Source organism: Perissodus microlepis, chromosome 17 (assembly GCF_051167445.1).
Source record: "Perissodus microlepis isolate ML-2025 ecotype Zambia chromosome 17, ASM5116744v1, whole genome shotgun sequence".
In the NCBI taxonomy this organism is placed as follows: domain Eukaryota; kingdom Metazoa; phylum Chordata; class Actinopteri; order Cichliformes; family Cichlidae; genus Perissodus; species Perissodus microlepis.
Window position 1 is genome coordinate 25,494,856 of NC_140477.1, and position 12,965 is coordinate 25,507,820.

A 12,965-nucleotide genomic window follows, 5' to 3' on the forward strand; every position below is an offset into this window, starting at 1 on the left:
ACGGTAGGCAGCAGGATCAAAAGCATCCGGAACGAAGACAAATATCCAGTTAGGCACCGACTGAAAGAAAGATGAGATAGGAGTCAGAGCTGAGGAGACGCTTGCACTTTAATGGAAGAAAAACTTGCGTGCATTCACATCACAGCAAGTAGTAGTACGCGCAGAGTTGGACTGATGAACTGAGTGAAGCGGCGGTTGTTGGACTACCAAGTACACTTCAAGGTCAACAATAGCAGTATTTTGTTGTCCATGTAGTTACAACAGGCATTTTAGATTCCAGCTAGGATCTGACTGTAAGACTCTGAGGTGTTATTTCCCTGCTCGTTCTGCGTTCCACTATTTTTTTTTTTTTTATTCACTAAAAGAAACACTAACATCAATGAAGTCAGAAAGAAAAGCATTGTTAATGAGAGCACTGACAGTGAAGGAAACGTGAATAACAGTATGGCTATTTATTGTGTGAAAAGAACATTTTAAAGAGACAACACAAGTTAACCTTTTGAACATGCTGTGTGATATTAAAAAAAAAAATTACATCCTGTGAGACTATGTTCAGGCTCAAAGTGGAAAAAAAGAAAAAAAAAAAAAACGTGTCAAGACTTATGCATGCAAGCTTACCCTTGGGAGAACGAAACAGAGGTGGAAATGTTTTTAAATGGTAAATGGCCTGTATGTGTATAGCGCTTTACTTAGTCCCTAAGGACCACAAAGTGCTTTACACTACATTCAATCATCCACCCATTCACACACACACATTCACACACTGGTGATGGCAAGCTACATTGTAGCCACAGCTGCCCTGGGGCGCACTGACAGAGGTGAGGCTGCCGGACACTGGCGCCACCGGGCCCTCTGACCACCACCAGTAGGCAACGGGTGAAGTGTCTTGCCCAAGGACACAACGACCGAGACTGTCAGAGCCAGGGCTCGAACCGGCAACCTTCCGATTACAAGACGAACCGCCAACTCTTGAGGCATAGCAGTTTGTTCTTTCATCAAGGAAGAACACACTTCCCTGCACTCTTGAAAACCAAAACATGACAACAGAAAATACATGAAGTGGCAACAACTGAAGCTTAAAATGAAGCCAATGTAAAAGTACCAAAAAGTGGATCTCCTCTAATGGATAGTTGAGGCTGGTTCCAAAAGGAAGTCAGTCCTCATGGACTCACATGTTAAAATTCCTGAATACGGTGTCAGTTGAACAGGCCTAGACACTAGTCAGCAAATGCCTGGAAATCACCGGTCACTGGGGTAAAATGGTTGATGCGTGGTTGGTGAAGGTTGCATAGTTGTGAAGCTGTATGTGTATCAGCACACTGTATGTCCTACTCTTTTAGTAAAGACAGATGATGAAAGGTTTTATTGATTGCATTTATTTATTTATGACATCTATTTTACTGAATATCAGAAGTAGTAATAGTAAAAAATAGAAAAAGGTCACAAGTTCAACCAGGACTCCCAAGCAGCCAGTCAAGCACAGTTTTCCACTGTGATATTATTCCCAACATCTTTTCGTCTCTTAGGTTGCTAACAGAAACATCTTTGTCAAGAATAAAATCATTGTTTCATTTTCAGGTGTGAAATTTAAATACCAGAAGATAAAAAAATATATCTAAATATATAAAGAAATCCAGCCAACATCCAAATCTGATGCCAAAATAACAGCAGCATATAACATAAGCTTTTAAAATAGAGCTGGTTAGATGGTATTCTTAATGAACCATACTGAATCATCACTACTGTCTACTTTGAAGGGTTTTTCATCAGCAAAACTCATTTACTTTCACTCTACAAGCTGTAAATACAATTAAAAGTAATTACAAACATCAGCAGTAAACTGTAAAACTATTTTTACAGTGCAATATGTAATTTATGTCCAACACATGCTGCAAGCCAGTAATTATTTTCTTCAGATTATAGTGCAAATTACTTAGAAAGCAATGTCAGTTTATCCTCTACTTCATGCCATATTAGAAAATTATTGTCGCTATAATTTTTTTCCAGCACCCAAGCACCACACACACATTTAAAATATTTGCATGTTAACAAAAGAAAAAAAAAAAACAATGCAGCAAAAAGAAATTACACAAATAGCAAAACGTCCAGTGTGCTCAAGTTCCATCAGCGATAGAGGCACATAGTGGTGCTTTGGTACAGGTACATGTAGGCATCACAGAAGAGACGCTTTGCTACACCTTTCATATCTCGAGGTGCCTGGTTGGCCAGCTCGGAGGGGGACATTTCCAGGTATTCACCAACCTCGGGGCAGGGCTGCACCTCTGGAATGTTGTAGCCATCCATCTCTCCTGAACGCAATACACACAAGTGAGCCAAAGTGCACTCTTACTTGTGTATGCATATTAAATATCCCGCTTACCTTGTCTGTCTGCCATGCTGTCAAAGAAGATCCAGTCCTCAGTGTTTGGTCCATATTTGACGAAGGACACGTAGTGGCTTGTCTCGATGCAGAGCACAGCGAACAGCTCCATTTTGTCTCTGATCATAGTGTGAGGGTTTTTACGTCCAACATAACCCTTTGGGATTTCCAGGGATGCTGGTTTATGGCTGCGACGCTGAGGATGGGAGTGCACCTGAAAACACATACACACTATTAGACCTGTAAATAGTCACTATTTTATATCCATGTAGCCACTGTTAAATTTCACATTAGTAACTTTAGTTCATTGTCTATAAATGATCCCTAAACCAAAGGAGATATTTGAGACAACTCTATAATGTTGTAAATAAAGATCCTATAATAGTATAGACACAATCCCTACAATCAATCACCGATGAGCAAGCATTTGGTGACAACATGAGGGAAATAAACTTTTTTGTTAAAACAGGAAGAGACCTCCACCAGAACCAGGGTGAATGATGGAAGGAATGAGAAGAGAGAAAAGAGGAGCACAGAGAGACTACCAACACGAAACAGGACAAAACACAAAATACATCTCCCCAAACAGCTTTAGCCTAGCTAAAGTATGACGTTATTAGCTATCTCTGCGCCCAAATGCTGCTTTAGTTCTCAAAACCAAACAAGCACTGGGGCACCATTAAAAGTTTAAAGCCTCAGATTCTTTCAATTCCAATGAAATACCCTGTGGGACATTTTCCTAGGCTGGAGGATCAGGGGAAAGAGAAGACAGAAAAGAGAAACATTGGAGAGACCACTAACAACAACTGGGAAAAAAACACGCATTACAGGCCCCAAAGCACATCAGCCCTGTGCAAAAATGTAGCATGTGGGCTAAATTGGTCTCAATAAAAATATATGTTGATGGTTTATTGGCAGAGACAAATTAGACCATCTGGGAAGAAGAAGAAGACGGCGAAAATGGATAAAACATGAGCTGAAGCAGTGTTTTAAGAGAAAGACTGCAAAGCCCGAACCTTCTAATATATGCTGAAAAATTCAAGATTTTTGAAAATGGTGTGTTTATCGAAACTTCTAACAAATAAAATATATATATAATTTTTCATTTATGAGTTTTAATTTGTATCAAATTTGATTCAAATAGCATGTTTGCAATTTATTGCTTAAAAGTGTATTGTTAGATGTATTTAGGTTTTTCTGGCAAAGAATATGACACCGATGTTGCTGAAGTCACAAAAACTCATTTACCAAATATCATCCACTTGATGTTACAGAGCTAATTGAAAATACAACAAATAAATTCAATAATAAAATTGAAATTGAAAAATATTTTTCCTTGATCAGCTGCTTACAGCATTCGTTTACCACCATCCAGTTTGCTCTTCCTGAATGGAGTGCTAGCAGGTGCTCCAGAAGAGCTTTCTTGCACATTTTGCAGAGCATTGTGCTTTTTACTAAATCATCATCAGAGCCTCACACTCAGCTCTCACTGTTAGATATGCCTGGGCTTCAGTCATTGTAGTCATGGTGTTGCTATATCACAGATATTGTGATGTGACATTTTTATATCATGTAAAAATGTATGTATTCAACAACATGACAAGGCACAGCTCTAGTCACGCACTACATCATCACTTAAGTGGATGACCTAGTTATCTGTGCACGTCCTTCATCTGCTATCTGTATGTATAAGAGGAAAGGAGGAAGACTTCACATACACTAGCCTACACTAGTTGATGTCTGACAAAAATTAATTTAAATATTTCATAAAATATTCAAATTTACGCACAGTGTTTCATTTAGAGGCTTGATAGTATACCACTGAACTGATATAGTGTTTCAGCAGTACTTACTAGAACCAACAGTTAAACAGCAGATGGTGAGCAGGTGATGTAATGCACCAAGAGCAGAGTTAATTAGCTGCTGTTCAATTCAGTGCACAAACTGATTCAGAAAGCAGCCAAGCATAGATTTTTATATATAGACAAGCAAAACAACACCATGTGTTGCAAAGCCAGATAAATACACAATATTCTACACAATAATTATACAGTAATAATAAAAAAAATCAAAACAGGTAGCTAACAAATATCTCTCAAACCAAGTGGGATTTCGGTCTAAAATTTGATGACCTATATTAAGTCAAAGTTCTAGCTTTAGTGCATGTTCAACACTGACAGACCACTTGTTTGCAGTACAGATCAGCCTTGATTGTGATTTAATTTGTTTCCTCTCTATATCTGAGTCCTACCTCCTAATAGCAGCTAAATCTGATGAAACTGTGGTGAGGTGGGAGGTTTCACATGGAGAAATGACGTCAATACATTCCCTCTACAGTGACAAATTAAGCCAAAGACAAACAAAATGACTCGGGTGTTAAAACAATGTGACGAACCTGTTCTGAACACTTCTTGCAGAAGACTTTGAATCCTGTCGGGCTGAAAAGGGGATCTTTAAAACAGTCGACGCACTCAACCCGTGCCAGGGTTCCACACAGCATGCACTGCTGGGGACCTGAAAAATACACCGTGCGTTGTATTCACTGTGTTAAATTACTCTAGTCGCTGTGAGTTTGTATGCTTAATCTGACCTTCAGAGAGGAGGTCAGTGACATCCAGCTCCAGAGAGGGAATGATTTTGTCAAACATCTTGAATTTCTTCCCAAAGCGAGGCATCTGGAGGATGAGGCAGGACGGCACCTGGAGTGATGGCACGATGAAATAAGATGAAAGACCACACAGACTGAATACGCTCAAGTGATCAGATTCCAGGTGGTCTGCTCAGAAAGCTTCCCCACAGAGCCATCTACTGGAGAACCAACCATTACAAGTCTGTCTATTACATGTCTGTGAGAAAACAGCTAAATCATTTTTGGATTAATCTGTGGTTTATAACTGAAATATTAATATACAGGATTGTCCTTCTATTCTGATAAATATCGTTATATTTTTAATTGTTAAGCAATAAAACAAAAGTGAAAGTGGGACTTTAAAGTTTGTGCCTAACAATGAAGTGCTCTCACCTCTGCCAGCTTAAGACCTGCACTGTGGAAGGAATGTTCTAGTAGCTGCTGCACTGTCGGCAGAACTAGTCTGTGGTTCTGGTCCAGGAAAATCTGATAGCAGTAACTCTCCTGCACTTTACCTGCAGCTGATCTAAAATGGGAGAACACACAAGAATAGTGTGCATTCCAGGTATGAGTCTCAAAATGCATTATACTATACAGTACAGCAGGAGCCAGTAATTTAGCTATAGTAAGTGTACAGTTTTAGCAGAGGGTCCAGGGCGAGAATGTGATGCATGATGACACTGAGGAACTCCTCTGGATCTGAAAGACAAAAGTAACATGAATACTTCACACTCAACCACTTAAGATAAAACAAATGCCTTCCAGAAAATCTTTCCCAAATAAGCAGACCCTTCTCATCTGTGGTGAATGATTGGCTGTAGCCGTGTTTCTGTAGCTGCTGTCGTAGCTTCATGATGTGTCTTCCTTCCACAAAGCCATTGCTGCAAACGGCACACACAGAACTTTAATAACAGCAAAAATAAAATGCAATCCATGTGATGATTTGATCAAAACACAGACCTGCGAAGGGGGTTGACTATGTCATTGAGCAGTGTTCTCTGAATTGGGGCATCTTGAGGTGTTGTTGATTTGAACAACATGGAGTCCAACACGGAAGAGCAGGAAAACAAACTGAAAGCAAAGAAAGAAACTAAGTTAACATAAAGAACTGCACATTCCCTAACATTATGGATTTTTAAAAATATAATAAAAAGTCAGACTGGAATCCTTTCAGTATGCTTTGAAAATGCAGTTAAAGAAACTGCTTTCATATTTAGATTTGCTATGTTAAATGCACAACTGGTTTCATCTCTGTACCCACACATTGAATGTATGGTACAGCATTCAATTGCAGTAGCTGGTATACCAACAATATAGTAGAAATGGAGGCACCATCACACAATATCTAACCAGTAGAAGCAGGACAAGGCATCTGCACTGATGATGATGTCAATGCTAGCTAGCTAGTTAGCTAATAGCCGTTACAGGTAAAATCATTTGTTGGGGAAGCTGTGCATTATTTAAAACTGTTAAACCACAGGATAATAATTTATTATGCTGACCTGAAGAGGGCAGCGTCCATGTAGCAAGAGTTACAGTGTCCTTGAATCCCCTTCATTTGTCCAGTCAGAAGCTGCTTAACCTGCTCTGTGCTCATAGGCGGAACAGTCTGCAACTCAGCTGTACTGTGGTCTGTTTGATCCACTAAATCAAAACATAAACAGATAACAGATATAGATGTCCAAATGGCTCTTGTAAAGTGTATGCTACAGTCAGCTGTTGGACAAACGTGAAACTGGAGCACTGCATTTGATGCTGCTGCTAAAAATGCTTCAAAAATACAAACAGTAAACACTACTGATACTTTATATTAAAAAAAAAAAAGAGACAAGTATAGAGAAAGACAAAATAGAAATGCATGTTTCAAGTAAGTAAAAGGAAACAAAGCTTAATTTTTGCAAATTAATTCTCCCTCTGCTGCCAGAAAAGTTCAAACTCAACCAAAATGTAGTTTGTTTTGTTTTGTGTGTTTTGTTTTGTTTTTTGCAGTTTTCAGTATAAAATAATCCTTTGTGAACAAGGGGTCACTCACGGCCATTTGGATGTAAACTACATTGAAGAAAGCACCGGGACACTAATTACATCTACAGGAGCTCAGCTGTGGAGCTCCTGGCACAGTTTTTGTGCTGATGTTAATGCCAGAAGAACTTTCAAACAACAGAGCCACTTCATTGCTGTGGTTCCTAAACAATAACACATTTAAGAGAGGAAGAAGTTCACAAACTTGCTGGAGTGGTGGCATCCTATTACAGTGCTACACTCAAGTTGAGTGAGCGCTTTAGACCAACAAATTATTTCACAAATGTTTGGAAAAACAGACTGCGTGGCTAGGTGCTCGAGTCTTATATACCTGTGGCCTCTTGAATTCAAAGATTAAGATTAAGAGGTGTGGCCTAATACATTTTTCCATAGAGTGTAGGTTTGTCCATCCTGTACTAACCAGTGTCCTCAGGCTGCATTTTCTCATTGTGATTGGATGATGTGCTCTGAAAGCGTGAGTCAGGCCGGCATGAACTCATCTTCACAAACAGGGCTCTCTTCACAGGACATTTGAAATAACGCTGACCTTTAAAAGTACCATCACTCACTCCTTTGTTCTCGTCCTGCAGATCAGAATACAGACTGATTATACCAATGTCTGAAATTTAACCCAACATTAAACGCAAACTAAAACATAAATATGCAAAACAGTTTTAAATGATGATGAGTAAAGACTTACCAGTTCCAAGCCAACCATAGTTTCGCTTCGATCAGGCAGCTTGCCTATCCAGCGAATAATTCCATATGTGTTGCCTTCACCCAGAGTCACTTCTACCATAGAGTTCAAACTCAGACCCATATAGAGATAATCTGTATCAGCTTCTGGGGGTGTGTCGACATCCATGCTCTCTCCCTCTGCAATGAAAAATGTGTTTGGCTGAGGCATGATGCAAATGTAAAACAAACAAACAAATGTAAAAAGACCTCAAACCTGCAGTCAGCTCTCCTTTGACAACCGCTTCTAATGGAACTCTAACTTCACCCCCCGTCTTCCCAGATTCATCTTTGTCCTGAAAACACCAACAGACAAAGGAAATATTACTGTCCTATACTCCACTACTACTGCTGAAGCAGTATTAGAGATTCTTAACAAAGTTTGGTTGTAACTGTAAACTCAAAGAAAAGCAGGAGCACGTAAATGACAGAATATCATCAGACAGGATAATTATCAGTGCACTGCTATTTTCACTTGGATTTAGATCCAGACTTTTACAGGACCATTCTGGGACCATGGCATGATTTAAATTACTCACTCCAGTGACTTCTGAATCCCCATCTCCGATCAAACATTAAGCTATTATGAATCTAGCTATGACAATGTTAGCATTAGCATTTAGTAAACACTAGTCAGTCTGATGAATGTAACTTAAGACTGTGGTCTTTGTATTTGTGTTCTGCCACATGGATGTATTTTGTAGAGTGAATATCCTAAATGTGATTTTTAAAAATTTTTTTTATTATTAATCATTATAAAAATAAGGCATTCTTTTATAAAAGTCATTTTCACACACAGAGCAGATGTCAGTCGAGTGACCTGCACAGAATGTGAAGCTGGGTTTCAGCCAGTTAGACCCAGTTTACAGTGAGATCTTTAAACAAAACAAAATCCACCAATCCAGTAGTACATCATACTGTACAGTACAAAATTACATTTGATATGATTTTGGAATTAAAAAAATGGAATATTACTTACCGTGGAAATCTGAACGAAACATCGTCCACCTATTTCCAGTAAATCCAGCACCATTCCATAGCGAAATTTATCATCGATGAAGCAAGTAACTCTGTCTCCCAACTCTAGCCTTTCTGACTGTAGGGATGGCTTATGGACAGAGGGTAATAAAGAGCTGACTCTGTTGAATGGGGTAAAAACGCCACAGTTTTTGTCACACTTGAAATATCTTTCATTCCCATAGGTCCCATCACAGTAGCCCTTTCCTCTGTCTGGTCCCTGGAGAAAAAGAAGCAGAGCAGATTAAAACTGATGTCACACAAGACCTCAGTTAAATTTCTCTACCAGTTGTTCTGCTTTGCAAACTGCAATCATGCTGTGCAGTTGTGGAGTTGAATGGCTCCACCTGGCTTCAGCTTGTGAGGTTTTTACATTTATACGATTTCAATTAGTGTACTGTTTTACAAGACATTTTGAAACTTATTCGAAATAGTGACCTTACAAAGAAATGCATGCTTTTTCAAGCATGAAGCAGTGCACCCTTTCAACTTTTGATTGCTTGTGTTGTCTCCATACACCACTCCACAATGACAAAGCAAGTCAAAATACTCCCAAAACAAATTTGAGGGTATTTTGATGATTTATTCAAAAATAAATGGTTGAAGTATCATCTTTAGAGACATTTTTACAATACAGACATTTTTATGGTTCATACTGGCTCTGTCAGTTGTCCTTGATATGTTTCCACAACTTAAATTTGTCTGTGAGACAGGATTGTATCTGACAATCTCTGTGGCAATTTAAGTGCCCAAAAAGATGGCAACCCCCATTACTCTCAGCTGGATACATTTCAAAATCTTTGTAGCTCTGCTTGACCAGCCAAGCTAAACCGGGACATCAATAATGTAGTAGCTCATCCAGCTCATGATCTATCACAATTCATCAGGTTATTGCCCATGAGATGACAATCGTGACCTTGACCCATAGTACGTTTGAGTTAACACCCATTAGGTGCTCAGGATCTTGATGCACATTGTCAAGAAAACTTCTCAGGATCTGAATCCAATCGAGGTTCTCAGAAAATATATATATTTTTTAAATGACTGTGCAGTCATGCTTTCTGAAGAACTGGGCTGAGCTTGAAAGAAAAAATACAAGGGTTGAGGAAAATGTGCCAAGCTTGTAAGATTATTCTCAAAAGACTTACTCCTTTCAAAGGAACTTTAATCCAGTACTGAGCAATGGGTCTAAATATTTATGAATCTGGTAATGATTCAGCCTTATTTACTTATGTTTATAAATGTTCAAATCACTTCAAAAACCTGCTCTTGCCATTTAATTGTGGAGTAGTATGGTGTGTATATTAACAAACCCAGTTTGAAACACTACCACTTGTCTTTGCTTGGAGGCAGAAATCTCAAACCAAAATGAAACCTATAATATGTGGATATCTTGTGGATATGCCAGAAGGAGTAAGAAGAAAAACATCAAACCTGTAGTTCGATTCCAAAAAAGGATCCTGGTATGGGACAAGAAATAGATGCCTTTTTTATTGGTCCAATGTAGTGAATGATGCCTCTGAGCTTCTTCCCAGCTTCCTCCACAGTCACTTCAGTACCTATAGCAAGTTGCATTGCTGCTTGCAGATCATGTCGCTCTCTGAAACACCTCAGCCTCTCAGCTTCATCAGGCAGTGCCTGCAGCAGCTTAACTTCCTCTACACACAGCTGCTCCATGTCGTTGGCCTCCAAGTCATAGTCTATTCTGGAGTAGTAGTTAATTAAACACATTCGTAGCTTTAATGGAGGGGGGGATTTTTTCATTTCTGAGATGTACTTATTTTCAGGCATGTAAACAATACTTCCAGGTTTTGCAAAAGTGATCCATTCTGCCTTTTTTGTTAAGATGAAGTACGCATTTTCTGTTGATGCCATGTTGTCGAGCCAGGAGCTGTAAAGGGGTACCTACTGTACAGAGACACACAGAAAACACACACAGCACAAATGTGTTGTTCAGACAGGTGTGAAAACAAAACAAAAAAACAATATACCTATTATCAATTTTGACACCAGCACTCAAGCTAGCTGGCTAACGAGCTACAATGTCAACTCTACGAATAAGCAGAGTTCAAACTGAAAACGGAGCCAACATTGTTTATAATTCTAAACCTTCAGACCGTCTGCATCAGTCTCTCCAGCGAGTATTTATTTGAAAAGAAACCTCCGTGTTAGTTAGCTTTACCTTCAATTATTCAGCAACTTTAGAGATTGCTTTCCTTTCTGTCTTCTCTCTTCGTTTTACGTCCAATCAGCTGCCTTAACTTTCACTTCCTCTTTCATTTCATTTCGCAGCAGCGTCACTGGTACTTTGTTCATGACAGTTCATAGAAACATTTTTGGACCAGACGAACAAACTTTTGGCCCAAAACTACTTCCCCGAAGGGAATTCTAAACTTTATAAAGCGCAAACACAGAGACGCTTCCGAAATGACGGTAATGTTTTCAAATCGGTTGTCAGCCAGCTGCGCATCAACGATGGAAGATTAGGAAATGAAGCCCTTAGTACCGTCTTACAGACAGCTAACGGCTTTGTCAGTTGAATCTGACAATCCAGCCTCAAGAATGCTGACTGCATGTAGTACATGAAAATTGAAGCTTGTTTTTGTTATACATGCGTGCATATCAGATAAATTCTGGGCAATTAATTACCTTGTGGTGTGTGATCTGCCTTTGGAGCTTCATTTTATTGTTGTTTGTTTTTGTAGCTGAAAGTCGGTTCATAGTTTGTTCAGTCATCGTGTTTGTTCTCACTGTGATTTCCATACAAGAATCAATACAGAAAAGTGGTCTCTTAGTTGTATTGTATTTAAAAATGCATTACAATTAACGTGTCTGAATAAGTCTGGTTAATCCAGGCACAGTAATGGGAGTCCTTTGCACGGAAAGTAGTTACTGGAAAGGAGGCAGCTGGTTCTTCTTGCTCAAAGCACGCATCATGCATTGCCTTAACCAGGCAAAGTCATTTAGACATATGGCCTTACACATCTACATATACATGCAAAGAGAAACCACAGCCTTGATAAAGCTGAAGACATTTATCTTTGTTTATTGTGTTTTAGTAACATTTTAAGTCTCCAATAAAATTAACTCTGCTCACCACAACAGTAAATTAAATAAATAAATAAGAAAATTCTACTCATTCTTACGGCCTATTTTGAGTTAAATGTCAAGCCTGTAAGTCAATACTGAGGATAAACATCGACGAATTTCTTCAGACTGTGATTGGCCAACATGAAATACGTCATTCTTAAGGGCGTCGCCATTTAATGACGAAAGGTTGTAGTCGTAAACATGGAGGAGAGAGAAGCACTTAAGAGACAAATTGAACTTTTACAAAGTAAGTCTCTCCCGGTAAATGTTGACAGTTGTAGTTGTTACAGGCGGGTTAACAAAGGCTGTTTTGCACAACACGGCTGCTTGAAGCTTGTCGGTCGTACGCGTTTTGTTGAAGGATAACAGTTAGCGTTGTGCCACCTCTACGCAGTAACATACTTTTTAACGGTATTCACGTGTCTTAACAGAGCCCTTAGCGTTTGAAGAATGCTTCCTGTTTGCCTTTGGAAGCAAGTAAATGGCTGTTTATGTGTTGTCAGCTCCCTGTAACAGCATAAGGTTTCAGTCCTGTTTATAGTCCCCCGCACTAGTGATGACAGCACAGCGCCATAACAAACCTGGTTTTAATTACTTAACTTTAAGGCATAGTCGTACATTAATTTACATAAAGTACTAAAATAGTTATTAACAGTTTGCTAGATTGCATAGCGACAGAGCGGAAAACAAGTGTATAATCCTCCAGAAAAGCATAAAAAACTCACTGCTACAGATTTTTCAAGTCTCTTACTCGAAGGAAGTAATGAGAGTTATTTTGAAAGATGTTCTTTCTTTCCTGACACTGGTCAGTCTCCAGGATTTCCTATAGGGATCTGTAGAGTAAACTCAGCGAGTAAAGGATGGAGTATTATGAGCCTGTTCCATTGTCAGTATGCTCTGATGGTGATTTGCATAGTGTTCCACCAGGACCTAAAAACTGCATGTTTCCAGTCATCAGTCATATTTAGCTTAAATGAGTAAAAAGTGTTATGATATTCCCTTAAATCCTTAAATTACGTTTTGGAAAAAAAAAAGCCCAAAAGATTTCTTCTCCCTTAAAATAATTATACTAATATCACCGGCTCTGGTACTGTA

At 39.0% G+C, this 12,965-nt stretch overlaps 2 protein-coding genes across 4 annotated transcripts in view; one reads left to right on the forward strand and one right to left on the reverse strand.

Moving 5' to 3' along the window:
- Positions 1 to 1,355: 1,355 nt before the first annotated feature.
- cyldl (cylindromatosis (turban tumor syndrome), like) lies at positions 1,356 to 11,258 on the reverse strand. Of its 2 annotated transcripts, XM_084910633.1 has the most exons (15): positions 10,963 to 11,258; positions 10,215 to 10,688; positions 8,743 to 9,000; positions 7,981 to 8,059; positions 7,729 to 7,904; positions 7,450 to 7,612; positions 6,512 to 6,653; positions 5,970 to 6,080; positions 5,799 to 5,890; positions 5,645 to 5,708; positions 5,403 to 5,535; positions 4,971 to 5,079; positions 4,776 to 4,894; positions 2,381 to 2,594; positions 1,356 to 2,309 (listed from the first exon to the last, which is right to left on the reverse strand). In XM_084910633.1, exons 2-15 carry the CDS (start codon positions 10,653 to 10,655, stop codon positions 2,125 to 2,127), a joined length of 2,286 nt encoding a protein of 761 aa, XP_084766759.1. In that variant the 5' UTR covers positions 10,656 to 10,688; positions 10,963 to 11,258; the 3' UTR covers positions 1,356 to 2,124. The 2 variants fall into 2 exon arrangements, with proteins under 2 accessions (XP_084766759.1, XP_084766758.1); XM_084910632.1 differs by having other exon boundaries at positions 5,645 to 5,890.
- A 777-nt stretch (positions 11,259 to 12,035) lies between these two features.
- The window catches only part of zc3h3 (zinc finger CCCH-type containing 3), a 71,557-nt gene continuing 70,627 nt past the window's right edge, over positions 12,036 to 12,965 (forward strand). For both annotated transcript variants that reach the window (XM_084909914.1, XM_084909915.1), the window contains exon 1: positions 12,036 to 12,117. In XM_084909914.1, the coding sequence (XP_084766040.1) occupies positions 12,072 to 12,117 (46 nt within the window). In that variant the 5' untranslated portion in view covers positions 12,036 to 12,071. The remainder of the gene's footprint in view (positions 12,118 to 12,965) is intronic.

Excerpts from the sequence above, each read along its gene's own strand:
- cyldl (XM_084910632.1), bottom strand. The coding sequence starts at position 10,655 with ATGGCATCAACAGAAAATGCGTACTTCATCTTAACAAAAAAGGCAGAA. Across the intron at positions 7,905-7,980 it reads CAAAGGAGAGCTGACTGCAG|AGGGAGAGAGCATGGATGTC; the intron begins GTTTGAGGTCTT and ends TTTTCATTGCAG. Across the intron at positions 5,891-5,969 it reads ATAGTCAACCCCCTTCGCAG|CAATGGCTTTGTGGAAGGAA; the intron begins GTCTGTGTTTTG and ends TGCCGTTTGCAG.